An 18,366-nucleotide genomic window follows, 5' to 3' on the forward strand; every position below is an offset into this window, starting at 1 on the left:
TAACTCCCATTTTCCAAATAAGGAAATTAATGTTCAGACAGATTAAGAGGCACATCCAATATACAGCCAACAAAGGAGAGTTCTTTCCAATACAATTTGCTCCTTGAATGAACTGTTGTGGGGGTGGTGAGGGGAGGGGTAGTCAGCTCAGTCTTTCCTCCCTGAAAAAAGTAGCAGCTCAGTTCCTTCCCTCCAGACACCTAAGTACTATTCCATGGAGCAACGTATACCGTCCTACATCAGAGTCAGGCACACTAAATGCAAGATACATTGAATGAATGATACAGTCGATGTGCTGCATGAAGTCAGCGGAAAGCATATACCATAAGGGGAGGAAGAATCTTCCCTTCATTAATCCAGGGCCCCTGGTTGTAAAGCATGTGGGTCCAAGACGCCACAGACATGCCCTCATGAGGATTTCAGTCCATTGCAAGGTACACATGTAAAACAACTAATTTTACAGCAAACGATTCACAATTCGGTTAAATGCCAAAGTGTGTAGCAGGGTACTCTGCACTGGTCGGAAGAAAAAGCGACTTGTGCTCAGTGTGATGAGGGTGGCTTCTTTCCATCAAAGGAGGCTACCTTTAGATGAGCAGAACCTCCAAACACAAGGAAAGACAAATTAAAAGGGCCAAAAGGAGAAAGAAAATTGCTTCCCATAAACAGAACTTCATCATGGGACTGCAACTCTCCCATTGCCTAGCTACCCACCTGCAGAAGAGCAGGAAAGAAAAAGCGAAGGCCAGAGAGCGGGAGGCCAGTTTGTGTAAGCAGGGCGGGGAGGAGAGCCCAGACGAGATCCGGGACCGAGAGAGTTAAGCGGGACCCGCCCGGAACCGAAGGGGTTACGCGGGGCGGTCCGGAGCGCGTCCGGCAGGCCCCGCCCACCGGGGGCGGGGGCGGGGCCACGCTGAGGGCGCCGCGGGATTGGCGGCGGGGAAGGCGTTACGCAGGGACCGTACCAAGAGTCGGGGCCGCGGAGGCGGGGGGTGGGTGTGGGACCGCCGGCTCGGGCGCGGAGAGGTGGCCAGGGAATGGCCGGGCCGGGGGTGGGCGGGAGCCGCAGCAGCGGCGGCGGCGGCTGGGGGCGGTGAGAGCGGCGTGGGGCTGCCCCTCCCCGGAGGCGGCGGGGGCGGCCGGGGCCGCGCCGCACCGCACCGCGCGGGCGGCCATGGAGCGAGCCTAGGGCCCGACAGGTGAGCGGCGCGGGGGCGGAGAGGGCGCGCGACCCCCGCCCGGCGCGGCGCGGCGCGGCGGGAAAGTGCGGGCCGGCGGCGGGCGGGGCGCGGTGCGTGGCGCGCGCCGGGGGCGGGGCGCCTCCCCGCGGGGCCGGGCGCGGGTGCCTCCGCGGTCCCGGGGCGCCTCGGGCGGGTCCCGGGTCGGGGGCCACGGTGGCCGCCGCTCGGAAGCAGGCAGGACCGAGCTTCCCTGCGGGCGGTCGCTGCTGAGGGGACGCGGCCTCGGCCGCCGCCTCCTGGCCCGCTTGAGGCGCGAGCCTCACCTGGGGCCGCCCGGGGTCCTTCTGGTGACACGCTCTCGCGCCCGAGCGCGGTCCCCAGAGGCGACTGGCCCGGCTGCCGCCTCGGGTTGTGCCGAGCGCCCGTTGCGGCAGCCGTGGAGCAGGGCGCGCTCGCGGGGATCCTGCCGGGCCCGCCGCGTGGCCGAGCGGCGCGGGTGACCTGCAGGCCCGAGGCGAGGCAGCCGTGCCCGGGGCCCGCGGCGGTCTCCTCGGGGTCGTGCGCGCGGCGCTGGCGACGGGCACAACTTAAGGAAATGATACGGTAGTCCCAAGTGGGTTGTGCTGGAGATTTCATTTCCGGGCGTGACGGCCCCCGATTACGGGCTAACCGAAAGGTTGCCATTAATGCTGCAGAGAACCGTGGTCAAGCCGTGTCCTTGGTCGTGGAGAGTGATAAGACATTGGTTTTAATCAGGTTTTTGTTACCTGCCAGTCTTCGTATAGGAAGAGGAGTAGAGGGTATTGGAGAAAAAGTGGAGGGCACGGGCCACGGATGGTCATTATGGAATTAGCCGTTTTAAAGGCCACAACACCATTGGGATGGGTAAGGAGTTTATAATTTGGGAGTAGGGGAGGTGCTTGATACTGCCACTTGGATCTAAGGCCAGGTGTCAGTGCCATCCTTACCCGGTTTCCCTCTGGAGGTTTGATTTCTCACCTTGGAGGGTAGTGACATAGTAGCAATGATGTGGAATCTTTTCGCAATTAAACACTAGAACTTCATAAATCTGTGATGGGGTAAAGTTAAAATTGCCATTTATTAACCCTGCCTATCATCCTTGTAAGGTAAAGTCATGCATCAATTTTACTGTGCTTGGTTTTTTTTCCTTAAAAAATTGGGCTAACGACCTCATTGTGCTTATGTGTTACATTCCTTGAATTTATGCAGCACCTTTGACCTTAGCTTAGAGCGCTTCCACATATATTATTTATCAACCAGTCATGTCATTGAGAACTGGTACAGGTGTTAAAGATACTAAATTAGTTGCCTAGACTCAAACAATCTGAGGTAGATTTAAAATTAAATTATTGGGCTAGAGCTATAACTCAAGTAGAGCCCTTGTCCAGCACACACATGGCCTTGGATTTGATCTCCTGCACTGGGGGTGGGGGTGGGGAAGCTGGATTAATAATTTAAAAATTTGTGAAGATGTTGATCTTTGGCTCCCAGAACCATACAATAGAATCAGTTAACAGGAGGTCTTCCACATTTGAAATTGCTTGTCAAAAGAATAACAACAAGGCACTGCAAGTAATTCAGACTCATCCCCCTCATTCCTGACAAAATACAGTGACAAAAAAGGATGGAGGTAAAAGATGATCAAGAACTCTGGGAGTTCATCACATTCCTGATGAAGATGTGAGGTTGATTTGCTTTGTTTCTTTAGAAATAGTAATAAGTGCATTTTGTTGAAAGAATGAAAACTCATGCCCCTCTTTTCTTCCTGGGTGCTTTGGATTAGGAAACAAGTCAGTTTCATCTTTATTATAATTCTTTGTGTCATAGAATTACTTTATGCTAAATTGATAATTCCTTCACTTTTAGTCAGTTCTCTTGGTTTTCATTTTTAGATTTTCTTTCACACAGCCTTAAAGCTTGTGTTTTTTCTCTTTTGACTATTGAGTACCTAAATGAAATTTTTTTTGTTTCATTTACTCTCAGGACAGACTTCAGCTTCCTGTGCTTTGTGTGACTATCATTTCAGTGGTGTAAGCCTTGAATCCAGATACTTCATTTCTTAAATTGACAACTTTTTAAAATAGCTAACCACAGTAGTCCCCTCTTGGTGATTGCTATATTCTGATAATAGAGGGAGGAGGCTTCTGTTTGCATTTTGTGTGCACATTTGCAGACGAGAAAAAGGAGACTGTCTTGTAAACATAGACTGAATGCCTGATAGTTTTGTGAATTGGGGTGGGGAGCATAGTTGTACTGAGGCCCTACAGTTTGTTGTAACAGGCACGTAGCAGTGCTTATCACATAATAGGTGTACAAGAAATGTCTGTTGAATGACTGAATTGAAAATTGGGAAGAAGAAATAGCCTAGTATAGATGCCAAATTGTTTAGTTCCTCTTTTTATGAAGAGAAAAAAGTCAAGAAAAATGTGTTTCAGATTTCCTGTTAGAAATATGCTGTGGAGGTACGAATCTGTGAAGGGTGTTATTTGCTGGAGCTGTCTTGAAGCTCCGTCCTTATAGTGTTCTAGCTAGATGCAGCCTATACAGGTTTCAGTCAAGTGCAGCTTCACAGACTTGCTCCTCCAGCCTGTGATGGCTAGGGTGACTGAGCAGTTAGATGAGTAGTCAGTGTTTTTGCATTACTGAAAGAGTTTAGAACCACGTGTGCCTACAATCCCAGTGGATCAGGAGGCTGGGGTAGGAGGATCACAAGTTTGAGGCCAGCCTCAGCAACTTAGTGAGACTGTCTCAAAATTTAAAAAGGTGGGGTGTGCTGGGGAAGTGGTTCAGTGGTGAGGTGCCCTTGGGTTCAATCCACAGTACCAAAAACAAACAAACAAACAAAAGCCTTTGAGTTCTTGATAATGACCATGTTAGCAACATTGACTGATTGACATTCTCTCATGCCCTATGTTGGGAGTGGAAGAGGGTGCTTCTCTAGCAACTCCTCCTTCCACACCTGTTCACTCTCCCTCTTTGCCTTCGTTTAGCTGCCTCCATAATTCCTAAAGCCTAATGCATGTATTAGTGTGGGCTTGGGGTACAGAACAGAAGGCCTTACTTTACTGCTGAAACCAGTTTCTGACCAACTTAAAATTTCAGCATGACAGGATGTTTAACATAGAGATGCCTAGAAGAGAATGTAATGTAAAGGTCTTGCTTCTGATTTGGTCTTTCTTACCAAAAACAATTGAAGAAATGCCTATCTGTGGACCTAAAACATGTTGGGGTGCATCTGCTATCCCAGTATGATATAAGAAATGGAGACTGATAAAGAAAGGAGACATTGTGCTTTGGTTTGTGTTTGATTTCAGTACTTTGTGGCAAGGAAACAGCCCCTTTGAGAAGAGTGTGCTAATTTGAGTACATTATAAAAGGAGGTCAAGGATATAGAATTATAAAAGTGTCAAGAGGATAGAATCAAGTATAGGGTGAGGCAGTAAAGTCTGTCATTTCATGCTCTGGGCTCTTGACGTTCTGCCCTGGTGTGGCAATACCTTGTTTGCCAAATGTTGTCGGGAAATAAGGTATTATATTCAAAAATTCTTATTTTAGCCATATTTTTTATGGAAAACTTCTTACAATGTATTATATATTTTGCTTCTTTTTAAACAACATAGTTTAACCTTTTTTATTGTCTCAAGGTTATGATTACTAGCATACATCACTGACAGTAATTAAGCAAGGCTTTGGGGTGATTGAGAAATGTACGTGTTTGGCCCCTCTGCTTTTTGAATTATTTAATCTGCTTTAAATAGTCAGCTTGTCCTTTCCTTCGGGGGCAGGAAAGCTTGTGTACAGCTTCTAATCTTCTGGGGAGTAGAAACCCAGATCATGCTGCTTCTGGAGATTGAATGTAAAGCAGCTACATGAGGTTCTAGCAGCTCTTCTGAGTATTAGTACTTGAACGTGATAACCATGATTTGGCAGCACAAAGACCTTTTTTATTCATTTCTTATTTGGCTCAGTGAATTTGCACCTTGTATAGATGCTTATGTTTGTGTACTTCTTCCTGACTTAAAAAGTATATAGTATGAAAGCAGTAGTTTTTCAGGCAGTAATACTTGACGATATGGTTTCAGCCCTGTGTTGTATCATTCTTGGGCAGTGTCTTCTCTAGTAGTCTCCATTCTTCCTCTTAGCACTCCCAGATCTTTACTCTTAATCCAGGCTATCATCAGGAACCAGGTTAGTAATAGCAGTAGCCTGGATAGGTGGGATCAGGGTATACAGAAAACAGCAACTTCAGTAATTTAAAAATCAGTGTATAAAATTGGTAAATGTATTAAATACTTCTCTATTTTTACTGTACTATTTGAATTCTTTCCAGGGCTTATTTCCCTATATCTGTAAAAGTTCATCTTTATACCACAGTGTTGCTTGTTCAGAAGAAATGCTTATAACCATAGAAGTTGCTCTTCCTTGCTCTTCACTTTTCTTAATTCAACAGACATTTATCAAGTGTCACTCACATGCCCTGCACTGTGCTAAGCTCTTGAAAATATAAAGAGAGAATAAAATATATTTCCTTTTCTCCTGGGACTCACAATATAGTAGAGAGACAAGTATGCCAAAAAGTGTAGGTGTGCTGTGTATTCTAACAAAGAGGTCATTCCTGAAAGCACCCAGCTATCACTTCAGTACAGGCCTCTTTGAGATTCAGATATTTCTGAAAGTGTTTTCCTGTGGACTCTCACTTTGCCATACCCTAGAATATAAGGTTAAACATTGAAGTGCTAGCTGGACACAATGGCACACCTATAGTCCCAGGCAGCAGGGTTGCTTGAGCCCAGGAGTTCAAGGCCAGCCTGGGCAACATAGCAAGACCTTATCTCAACAGAAAAAATTGAGGTACAGTTGTTACATAGAGCTTATAACCTTCCCAAGAACTGGCAAATTTAACATTTAAAATGAAAGTATGCCTGGTGAGGTGGTGCACGCCTGTAATCGCAACTGCTCTGATAGCTGAGGCAAAAGGATCACAAGTTCCAGGCTAGCCTGAGAAACTTAACAAGATCCTGTCTCAGATTAAAATAAAAAGGGCTGGGGATGTAGCTCAGTGGTAGAGTGCCCTGGGCTCAATCCCTAGTACCACACATACACACAAAAGGTAAGGATATAAAAAGCTGGAGGAAAATCTTAAAAAGGTAAGGATATAAAAAGCTGGAGGAAAATCTTATTTGAAATTCCGTATCCCTACACTGTACAGTAATTGCATCCTATAATATAGCCTTAATTGGTGGTTATGCATTGGCAATTGAGGAGTGAAATACCTAAAACATAGGAAACTTCATTATACCTGGCTAATTTAAAGCATGCAAATTCATACTCATTTCCATTGAGTATCTAGATCACTGAACAATGACTATCTTGGTTTTTTGAAACAAATCCTATTGCTAGCAGTTTGTGCTGGGTTTTTTTGTTTGTTTGTTTTTTTCCAGTTTTCAATGAAGGTTAGAGGGTTTCCCTGAATTAAAGAGTACACAGGACAGATTGCAGGGTTTTTTCCAAAAAGAGAAACACTCTTGCCTATTTATTTCATTTTTACTTTCACATCCAAGAAGAAAAACCTGCCTCAATACATCGTTAATGCCTTTTAGTTGACTACCTTCATGAGGAGCTGATAAGAGGACCTTACACAAGAGTCTCAGGTTATAGATACTGTATGAATATTTAAGTGGTCCAGAAAACAAGGTAAATCTAACACTCCAACTACTTTTGACTATGTATGAATTAGGTTTTATATGCCTGCAACTTTCTCAAGGCTTATCTTTTTTTTAATATTTATTTTTTAGTTTTAGGTGGACACAATATCTGTATTTTATTTTTATGTGGTGTTGAGGATTAAACCCAATGCCTCAAGCATGCTAGGCGAGCACTCTACCACTGAGCCACAACCCTGGCCCTCAAGATTTGTCTTAAGAGCTTTTAGGACATGCAGAGTTGTTTGGCTTAAAACTAGCTTTTGAAACCGAGGACTACTGTGAAAGACATTTGATTTTAGCTTTGTGTGTGAAATAGAGTGAGTGTCTCTTTTGGTTACATTGGATATAGTAGAATTGAACTTTGTAGAGAAAAGAAACAGGTTAAACTGGTGATATAGATTCCTAGTCTTTTGTTTCACATTGTAGTTTGAAGATACCTACTCACTTACATTTTTTTATCTACTTCTACAGATTTGAGAAGAAATTTGGTTCAGGGATGCAAGACTACTATTTACTACTAAACTGTTAATTTTAGATACACACACACACACACACACATTTTTTAGGCCTCTAGTTATGTAACTGAAAATAAAAAATTATAGGGTTTTGACTCCAGTGAGGGTTATTTTCTTTGCCATTCTTTCTTCTGTTAGGAGGTCATCTTTGGATTTTTTATATGATAACAATGACTAAAGTGATTGGTATGGCTCTTCTAGGCACACGTCAGCACAGTATCCATGGTAATATCATTCACTTTTAACAAACCCTGTAAATTAGGTAGTAGTGTTCTCTGTTTTCATTTTTCACTTGTGGAAACTGAGTTCCAGGTCCCACATTAGGTGGTAACCATGCATTCAAGCCCAGGCATTCCTTTTTTTTTTTTTTTTTGATACTGGGGATTAAACTCAGTGGCACTTTACCACTGAGCTATACTCCAACCCTTTTTTAAAAAATTTGAGGTAGGCTCCCACTAAGTTTGCCTGGCTTTGTACTTGTGATTGTTTTGCTTAGCCTACTGTGTAGCTGGAATTATAGGCATGCTGTATGGTGCCTGGTCAGGCACAGGTGTTCTGAATCCATAGTATATGTTCTTTTCTCCTCTGCTATAGAGAGCTTTTATTTAGAATAAGAAGGTGAATTAAGAAGCTATTTCTTAAGTGGAGAATTGGCAACAAAAGGAAAAATACCTATAGACACTATCTAATTATTTTGTATTAGTTTTGAATTTTAGTTGAAGACTTCCATTTGAAGGTGAAGAGGGAGAAGAATGTGCTGTTGTGGCAGGCAAGTAGGTAGCAGAGCAGAAGTGGGCTCATTTTCTGGGGGTACTTGATGTTTACTTAGGTAATAAAAACTTGCTGTTTGGTATTGGAGATTTTGATTTCCTGGAAGGAAGGACACATTGCTAAGTAGAAAGATTGTTGAATGCTCTTGATTTTACTTATAATCACTGACACTAATCAGGAGAAACTACATTTATATCTAAGGGGCAAGGGATATAAATTCATAATAGTTAATAATTAACACAGTGCTGTAATGTCACCACCAGTTAAAAAGCAAAAAAGACTCAGCCCAGGGGGAAAATGTGTGTGTCTACTTTTCATACTGAAGGGTTATGGTTTTGCTGTTATGAATTGGCTAAAATATAAAGATTAAGCATTATCACTGAGTATGTATACTTTGTGTAAGGTGAGCCTTGATTGAGCTACATATGTCTGAATAGAGCTCTAAAGTTTATAAGACCATTTTAGTAATCCTGTTGAGATTCTTGTTAACACAAGAATCTATTACTTCTTGTGTTAAACTTTTAAAATGATTGAACCCAAGGCCTTGCACATGGTAGACAAGTGCTCTACCACTGAGCTACATCCCTAGCCCTTGTGTTATCATTAAGAGACTTTCTTAATTATGTATCTTCCTAAAAATCTACAGTGATGGTTGGAAAGACAGAAGTGTCATATAACTTTTATTATGAGTATATTGTTCCACAGGAAGCATTAATAAACCAGGTGTGGTGGTGTGCACCTGTAATCCCAACTACCAGGGAGACTGATGCGGGTGGATTGAGAATCTGAGGCTAGCCTGGGCAACTTAGCAAGACTTGTCTTTAAAAAAAAAAAAAAAAAAAACATGGTGTTAAATTATTTACAAGTATGACCTAACAGTTTTAACAATCTAATCTTTATTTACATTTAATAGGTAATTTAATGTTTTCTTCCTCCCTGAAAGAGTTGTTTTTAGTCCCATGTCCTTTCTCCTGGTATATTTAATTCTCTAAAAGAGTCGATAAGTCAAGAATAGATGTAAGAATGTTGTACAGCTCTCCCCAAATTTAGAGGCTTCAGATTTTTAGGTCAGCTGCTCTCAGCTGCTTGGTTCCTGTCCACGTGATATAAGTTGGGGTCACTTGTGTGGCTCTATTCAGCTAGCAATTCAACTAAGACTAGAATGCCCTTGATAACTGTCTGGCACTTCAGCTGCAGTGGCCAGGATAGCTAGGAGCCAGCCAGGCTTCTCTCTGTATAGGTCATTCATTTTGTTGTCTAGCTCAAGCTTCTTTACATGGTGGCTAGATCCCAAGAGTAAAAATGGAAGCCACTAGAGGTAGCAGCGAGGTGCAGATATGGCACATAGTTACTTCCACTGCATTCTGTTGGTCACAACAAAGTTACATCAGTAGAAGGGGAGGGAAAGGGGAAGTACTAGAGACTGAATTAAAACAAATTATATTCCATGCTTTTATAATTATGTCAAAATGAATCCTATTTCATGTATAACTAAAAATGACCAATTAAAAAAAGGAAGGAAAAAAAAAGCAAGTTACAAACCATCCCAAATTCAGGAGGACAAAAAGTAGGCTCTACATCTTAATGGGAGGAGTTGTTGGTGTCTATCTTTGTAGACAGTCAACAAAAAGCTCTTAATAAATTCAGATTTTTTTTTTTGGTAGTTGTAGATGGACAGTGTGCCTTTGTTTTATTCATTTCCATATATATATGGAATATATATATATAAGTTTTTTAAGTGGACACAATATCTTTAATTTACATTTATGTGGTGCTGAGGATCAAACTCAGTGCCTCAACCCCAGCCCTCCTTTACTTTTATGTGGTGCTGAGGATCAAACCCAGGGCCTCAAACATGCTAGGCAAGCACTCTGCCACTGAGCCACAGACCCAGCCCAGATCTTACTTCTTATACTTACCAAACCTTCAGAATTTTGTTGAAACTGGCAATTAGCAGGAAAGAAGTTTGTTGTAGTTTCTATTCAGGATGGAGGGGAGGGAGATAAATATTATCATGTAGTAGTTATTAAGTGAATTCTACCCCTCTGTCACAGATCTCCGTTACTAGTCCTCTGCATGAAATACTTGTAACTGAACGTTGATTTGTGGCACTTAATCAAAAAGGGTGTTTATTGTATACCACTTATGTATAAGAGCCTGTCTTGAACATTGAATTGGAAATGCAAAAAAAGTGAAGCTTTTTTGTTTACTGAGATTTCCACTTTTAGTTGCTATGAACAAAGGTTGGGATTTCTTCTCTGTAACTTCAGAAGTAATAAGTGTGAAATTGTCAACCAAAATTAGAGGGCAATCCAAAGGGACTCTGGTACTGAGGCTTAGAATCCCACTAGTGGCTCATAGTATCCCCAGTAAAGTAATAAGCATTGGACAGGTATTGTTATATTCTTTAGCAGTCATATATGTTGGATTTTGTCACGTGATTTCTAGACTTTTGCATTGACATATTTTTTGTGTATCTGTTCCTCCAACATCAGTAAGGTTTTTAAATTTGAGGATTTTACACTAAGATCTCACTTTTTCCCGTGGAATCTATATCTCTTCTTTGGAAACAACTTTACGGTCATGTTTGTCCTTTATAAAAATGTTTATCACCGGTGTAGGATGGTGGTGTGTGTGTCTGTGAAGAACTAGAGTAAAAGAGCTGCATGGGGAGCCCTATGCAGCTGGTGGAGCTGAGAGTGAAAACAGGGTTCAGTAGGAAGTTTCCTTGTAAAGGTCTACTTTCCAGAACTCGCAGTTGAAGCCAGCTTTTAGTGTGAAAGCTATTTACAAATGTATCATTTACACTGGCTTTTTTATATTGTAACATTTTTTTGAGTTGTGTTACTACCTTAAAACTACTTGTCCTTCGAGGTAGGCTTTTTTCCATATAACAGAAACATGACAATAAATGACCATAATATAACTGGACATTGTGCTACAATGTGAGACATTTATAGTAGGAAGTCAGGGCAGCATGAAATATAGCAGGTACACTCCTCTGGGAATGCTAGGGAGGTTTTTATGAATAGTTTGGAATATACCCATGATCTTGCTTTTATTTCCTTAGTATATGAAATGGGGATTTTTTCCTACAAATCTGGTTTGCAGATTATATAGTATGCTGCTTGTCTCAATAAGAAAGGACAATAATATAGCCTGGATACCCTGTCTTGGGCATCCTCTCTCGAACATAAAGGAGTAAAGTGGACCCTTCTAAGGAGCTAGATTCTGCAAGGGGTATTAAGAACTGTATATGAGAAGGTATTATACATGGCACAAAGTAGTTACGTACTGGCTGAAAGGAGGGAGAATTTACCATAGAGTGTGCAGGAGGGTCCAGAAACAGCCTTGGAGATGAGCCTCGAAAGGGAAGGAGATGGGAATAAAAGGTCAGAGAAAGGGATTTTGAGGATTTTCAGGAGTGAGGAGTGGTAGGGGCAAAGGGGCAACTACACATGACTGGAAGGTTGTGTTCAGATGGTCCATTTAGTATAAACTGAGAAGAAGAACAATGAGAAGGATGTCTGACTTAAGCCATTTAGGGTAGGGCTTTGATGCCTTGCTAAGGAATGTGCACTGTCAAAAGGTGCTTGAGTGATCAGAAACCTAATTTTGGCTGTAGTAAGTGGGCTGGATTGAGAGCCTGGAAGCCAGAAGCCATTTCTTTCTGGAGTCCAGTAGGAGGTGATGGGCACTGCAGTAAGTTGGTGTCTGGAAATGGAAGGCAGTGGTAAAGAACATTGCAAAATCACGATCTTACTTGTTCTACCAGGATGTGGTGACTAATCAATCACAAACATGAATGCTTGCTCAGCCTGTATTTTTTTTTTTTAAACCTGCCCTTACTACCAGTCTTCAGAGGTAAATAGTGATATAATGTAACATTCAAATTCTTCAGTTCCAGTAATATTTCTATCTTAGCTGAGTGAATGAATTATTTGCAACCTTGACTTGGTGAATGTGTTCTTCTGAGGCCTATTCATAAGGTAATATTTCAAAACTTAAAAGCACACAGACTTTGATTGCAAAATCAGTTCATTTGTCTTATATGAATTTTGGAACTACTAGAACTTTTCATTGCATTGATAATTTAAACAAAACAAAATCAGGGCTCTGGGTGTAGTTCAGTGATAGAGCTGTTGCCTAGCATGCATGAGGTTCTAGGCACAATCTCCTCACCACAAACAAAACAAAAAGAAACATAACAAAACACAGCCCTAACCTGTATACTATATATTTACATAGTTTGAGAGTGGATTTTCTTTATTCTGCATGAAATGCACCACACCATTAGATGATGTTTTGTAGAAAGATAAGCCTGCTTACCTAACCCCTTCACGCCAGAACTGTACTGTATGCATCTGTAGATGTCTGCATTGCTGATGCAGGTAGACTTCCATATTGCCTTTTGTCACTGCTGCCTGAGAAGTGTACTGTTGAACAAATAATTGAAATCATTGTGTGGTTTAGGTTGGGTTAGAACTAGCAACAGTATCGGAAACCTGCTCTCCCAACACTGCTGTTATCAGTAGTCACAGGGAACTGCTATACTGAGTTCCATACTAAATTTGATACCATCACAGTTACATTTTAGAGGCACTTGAATTATCTTTGTTTCAGCTAATAATTACTTCCTGGTAGTTGATGATGAAGCAAAACAGGTGGCTGAGAATAATTAGAATTTGACTCTCACTTTATGCTTTCTACATAAAAATGAGCAAGAAAGAAGTGGTTAATCACTGAGAATAAACTTCACATCAGCTGGGTTATGACAAAGTGTTGCCCTTAGAACATGTTTTTTAGACTGTTAACAGCTGTTGTTACCGTACCAGGGTAGCAGTCTCAAGTGTAGATGGAGTATCTATTGTCAATGGACCTTTATTTTATTTATGTATTTATATGTGGTGCTGTGAATCAAACCCAGTTCCTCACACATGTCAGGCAAGCTTTCTACCACTGAGCCATAACCTCAGCCCTAGACAGGCTGAATATCTTAGCCTCAGTCCTTTGCTCTATCATTTGTTATGATTTTATTTCTTCGATTAATGGTTTGAGTTGTTAAATGATTGGAGAGCAAACCAGTACCCTGTTATCTTCTTGTCATCATCTTCTTGCCCCAGTGCTGCACTCTCTGTAGACATACAGTAGAGAAATATGCTTGTGCATGTTTGTAAATGGCCCAGTGGAGTGAAAAGCAACCTCTCAGTATGCAAATGAGACTGAACTATATGTTCTTGACACCCTTGTAAAAATATTGTATTTGGAATCTTCTAGCTTGAGAATTTCCCAGAGTGCAGTCAGCTCATACTGGAAGCAACACTTCTTTAGGTGAACACCATTAATATCCTTTGTGCACCTGACCATTCTAGTCTTAGTAGTATTGTAGTGCCAGGTTTCATTAGTTTTCTGTCATATTCTAATGGCCAGATGGCATAGGGAAATGTTTTTCCGTAATTTATCCAGATTTGATTATACATTTTTTGCAGGGATTTTAATTTTGAAAAATAATTAGTGAAAGACTAATTAAGTAGAGATATGTGTCTGTGGGTGGTTTAAATACATAAGTAGCAGTTCTAATCTGTTCAGGATTGCTGGCAATGGATATTTGGAGGAGTTATTATTCTCTGCAACCTCTTTGGCATTTTTTATGAGTTCCTGTCCTACAAAGTATCATATGATTTGTATTTGAAGAAGATAATAACTGAAAATTAACCAAAAACTGGTGGGTTTGAATATTCAGAAGTCCATAATGGATTTTGAAAAGAGAAAAATGAAAGTTAAGAAACTATGCACGTCTGAAAGTTTTGCTTTTGTTGTTTTTCTTTTTCCTCATTGTTTTGATAATTATTAGCCATGTACACCCAAAGAACTCCTAGGTGGTTCTGCATCCCAATTAAAACAGGAGTATTTCCTCACTTTCAGTGTACCCAGTTCTTACTTGTAAATAAGGTCCTTCTCAAGACGAGTTTATTTTAAATTATTGGGTCTTCTTAAGTTTGGAATTAGCAATTCCAGAAGGGTAAATAACATGCTAGATTCTTATAGGGGTTGGAGAGAATTCCTGACCAAATTTTGCTTTGTATTTGACTTGCAGGAATTGTGGGGGCACTCCAGTGAAGAAATGGACGAGTGTGTGTAATCATGAAATCTCCTTGCTGACCATCACCACCTGCTCTCCTTAATAAGTGAGAGAGTGGGTTAGGGGAGGAAGAAAAGAGGTCACCATGAAGCTTAAGCAGCGAGTTGTGCTGTTAGCAATACTCCTTGTCATCTTTATCTTCACCAAAGTTTTCCTGATTGACAACTTAGATACATCAGCTGCCAACCGGGAGGACCAGAGGGCTTTTCACCGAATGATGACTGGCTTGCGGGTGGAGTTGGCACCCAAGCTGGACCACACCTTGCAGTCACCATGGGAGATTGCAGCCCAGTGGGTGGTACCCCGAGAAGTGTACCCTGAAGAGACACCAGAGCTGGGGGCAATCATGCATGCCATGGCCACCAAGAAAATCATTAAAGCCGATGTAGGTTATAAAGGGACTCAGCTGAAAGCCTTACTGATACTTGAAGGAGGACAGAAAGTTGTCTTCAAACCTAAGCGGTGAGTCTTCATCTCAGAAGTTGTGCATGCTATTGGTTGATTGACTTAACCAAGGATAGATATGTAAGAGTGTTTATTTCTCCTCTTTGTATTCTCAGTAAAATGAAGGAAGTAGACTAGAATATCTTTGGAGTTGTGTCTAGTTGTGAAGGTTCTATGATTCTTTGAGTAGAGACAATATATAGGAACAGGTTTTGGTTCCTTTAAAAGACTGAAATTTTTAACAATTAGAGTTATCCTTGATTTCTAATTATCAGATAACTACTGTGAGTCAGGTGTTAGAGATACAAAATGAATTGGTCAGGAAATAAGCAACTTATCACCAAAAAATGTACAGCTAAAGATTGGATAACCATGTTAGTGATGCTGTAGAGTAGGAGTTATCCAGAGTTGTGGGGGGACTAACCAAAGCCCCTGTCAGTGCTGAAGTATTGATTCTTTCACATAGTTTTGTGTTTGAGCAGTTGTAGATTTATAGATTTTTGGATTCCGGAAATGTAAGGGATCAGTGTTTGCCTGGAACTGGGAAGTACATGTTGTATGAAAGATGTAGATATTAGGCAAGTTGAAAAATGTGGTAAATTTTTGGAGAACAGAAATGTCTGATTGGCTGGTAATATGGGAAAAGTAGGGTTACATGGGTAGATCTGATTTCTGTTGAATGTACACCATTTGCCAGGCATTATACCAAGAACTCTTTGTATCTGTAAATGCTTTCATTTGTTGTTTTAATCAGCTTTTTAACCACTATGACCAATAGGCCTGACAAGAACAATTAGAGAAGGAAGAGTATATTTGGGAGTTCACTATTTCAAAAGGCTTAGTCCATAGACAGCCATCTCCATTCTTTGGGGCCCAAGGTGAGGCAGAACAAACATCATGGTAGAAGAGTGTGGTAGAGGAAAGCAGCTCAAGACATGGCACCAGAAAACAGAAAGAGCTCCACTCAACAAGGACAAAATATGTACTGAAGATGCATGCCCCCAGGGACCCACCTCCTCCAGTCATACCCTACCTGCCTACTGTTACCAACCAGTTAATCCCTATCAGGGGATTATTCACTGATTGAGTTAAAATCCTCATAACCCAGTCATTTCATCTATAAACTTTCCTGCATTGTTTCACACATGACCTCATATATAAAACATAACAATTCTTATTTGTAGAATAAGAAACAGTCTTAGTGACTTGACAAGGTCACCTCACAATAAACATTTGTGCTGGGTTTGAACCCAGATCTGTCAGAATTGTGAGCAGCTTATATTCTGCCACATACATAATTTATCTTCAAGCTTCTTTCTTTGCTTTCCTGGAGCACCCATCATCAAAATTGCTAATTTAGTTCTGAAGTGTGGTCCTTGACCTCTCAGATTATAGCTTGAGAGATTAGCTGTTTGAACAAAGTAATGGATAGAAGGCAAACTGAAAATAAAAATCATTTATCTAGAAAGAGATAAGTTATGAGTATTTTGTGTTTAAAGATGAGGAGGTCCTCTCCACACCTACTGCTTGTACATTGGAGAAGTAAAGGTGAGATGGAATGTGTCAGAAGATAATGTGCAGTATGGACAGAACTCATGATAATGTGCAGTATGGACAGAACTCATGTTCAGACAAAGTATAAATGAAGGGGAGAGAGGCCAAAATGATAAATAAAGGAGGTAGCAACAGAAAAAGGCATAAAGCCTAGTCACTACTTGCTTGCCTCACGTCTTATTGCTCCTGCAGCCTTCCCATTACTTTCTTCTTCCAGATTGTCCTGAAAATTCTTCCCTAAAATACTTAAATTATCACTTAGCTCCTTAACTTTAAAACATCCAAGGACTTCCCCAGCACAAATAATTATTGTGAGGTGACCCACTGGATAACACCTAGCCTCTATAGCCTACTGATCAAGGGCCCCACAGTCTGGTCCTCCGCGATATGCTATGCCTTATCTCCCTTTGCTTTTTGTTCCTATTAAACTGGGTCCTTACTTCCCCCCACCATGCACTGGGCAGCCTGAGCCTACTCCCTTTCCCACCCAGCTTCTGCATGGCCCCTGGAAGAAGGCGTGAACTCAGTCACTGCACATACTGACCAGTGTTTCTTTACACCAGGCACTAGTGAAGGTTGGGGAAAGTGGCTGGCAGGGTTTCAGTACTTTTAGAAATTGACTTCATCCCTAAACAGCCAGCAAAATGCTGTTCTGACCTCCAGGGCCTCACAAGCTATTTAGAACTGCTGTTAAGTGCAAATTGATGTCCTTGGTCAAACTCTGATGTCCTTCACTAGAAGGATAGGAGTGATTTATTGGCAGTTACTGTATGAATTTTGCTGTTTTGTCAGTGACTTAAGATGGATCACTCTGCAGAAAGGAGGGTCTGAATCTGCCAAGTTGAGACAAGCACCTTTCTTTGCAGCCACTGTGGTTTCAGCATTTCTGGAGCCTGGTTGTCCATGTCCTACTCTCAGACATAGAAGGTATGTGTAGGTAGTTGACATATATAGGAATACAGTGACACTTATTTACACATTTTCCCTTACACTACCAAAGTAATTTTTTTTCAACATAGCTGTATCTATTCTGGAAGTAAATTGATTTTTATAGGCAAAAGCTGCAGTTATAGTAGAAAAGGAATAAGAAGGCAGGAGCCCAGAACTAGGTAGAAGTGAATGAATGAATGATCTTAGAGCATATTGAAAGGGACCTTGAAGATTAGCTAACCAAACTATTTTATAGATGAGGAAAATGAGATCCAGAGTTCTGAACTTCCATGTTCTCACAGCCAAAATATGAGCTGAGGATTCAGATGCCTGACTCCAATACATTTTGATTCTTATTCTTTTCCCTTTTCCTTCCCCTCCAGCCCTGGATTTCTCTAGGGTTTTACATTTCTCTGCAGTAGCCTTTAGATGTATTGGGAAGCTCTTTAATGCTTCACTTACTGGAATGTGCTGCATATCACCACATAGCTTCCTTGGACTTCACTGAAGCCCTGAAAAATAAAGTATTCAAGAACTGTCCCCCAGCTTTATGGATAGACTTCACCTATAATAGAGAGAAAAGTGTTGTAGTAGTATTTAAAAATTGAAATTTAATTTAGAGGCAGCCAGTGTAAACCTAAGAAACCTAAACGATCATTTGTATGGGGAGCAAAAAATACGTGGCATATGGAACATGCTAAGAAAAATTGTGCCCACCCAAGTGATGATGCTATTTTCTAACTTGAATGCTTCCTCACTTTGCCTTGAAGACATGTTTTTGGAATGCGATTTCACTTTGTACTCTAAGGTCATTTAAGTTGGAGGCCACTACCTTATAGTACCATTTTCCACTTGTAGTTGTTTCAGCATTGAGAATTTCACTGTCCTTAGTGGAACTGCTTTCCTTCACTTCAGTCTCTTATTTCTATTTTAGAGTTCCATTGTGAAATCTATTAGGTCCCCTTTGATTCAGAAATGCAAGTGAGCAGTAGAAGTCATAGGTGAATTAAATATTAAGATATTGTATCCCTCTACAACTAAAACAGTTTTTTAAAATTCTTTTAAGATGATTAGTATAAATATGCTGGTTTTCTTATCCTTTG

General features: G+C 41.2%; 1 protein-coding gene across 2 annotated transcripts in view; it reads left to right on the top strand.

Annotated features, from left to right (window-relative positions):
* Positions 1 to 1,057: 1,057 nt before the first annotated feature.
* Fam20b (FAM20B glycosaminoglycan xylosylkinase) overlaps positions 1,058 to 18,366 on the top strand; it is a 51,227-nt gene continuing 33,918 nt past the window's right edge. The window contains exons 1-2 of one of the 2 annotated variants that reach the window (XM_078022377.1): positions 1,058 to 1,199; positions 14,291 to 14,797. In XM_078022377.1, coding sequence (XP_077878503.1) covers positions 14,421 to 14,797 — 377 coding nt within the window. In that variant the 5' untranslated portion in view covers positions 1,058 to 1,199; positions 14,291 to 14,420. Of the gene's footprint in view, positions 1,200 to 1,926; positions 2,067 to 14,290; positions 14,798 to 18,366 lie in introns of those variants that run through there. The other variant, XM_005319760.5, reaches the window with a different exon arrangement.

Source organism: Ictidomys tridecemlineatus, chromosome 10, assembly GCF_052094955.1.
Source record: "Ictidomys tridecemlineatus isolate mIctTri1 chromosome 10, mIctTri1.hap1, whole genome shotgun sequence".
Classification (NCBI taxonomy): domain Eukaryota; kingdom Metazoa; phylum Chordata; class Mammalia; order Rodentia; family Sciuridae; genus Ictidomys; species Ictidomys tridecemlineatus.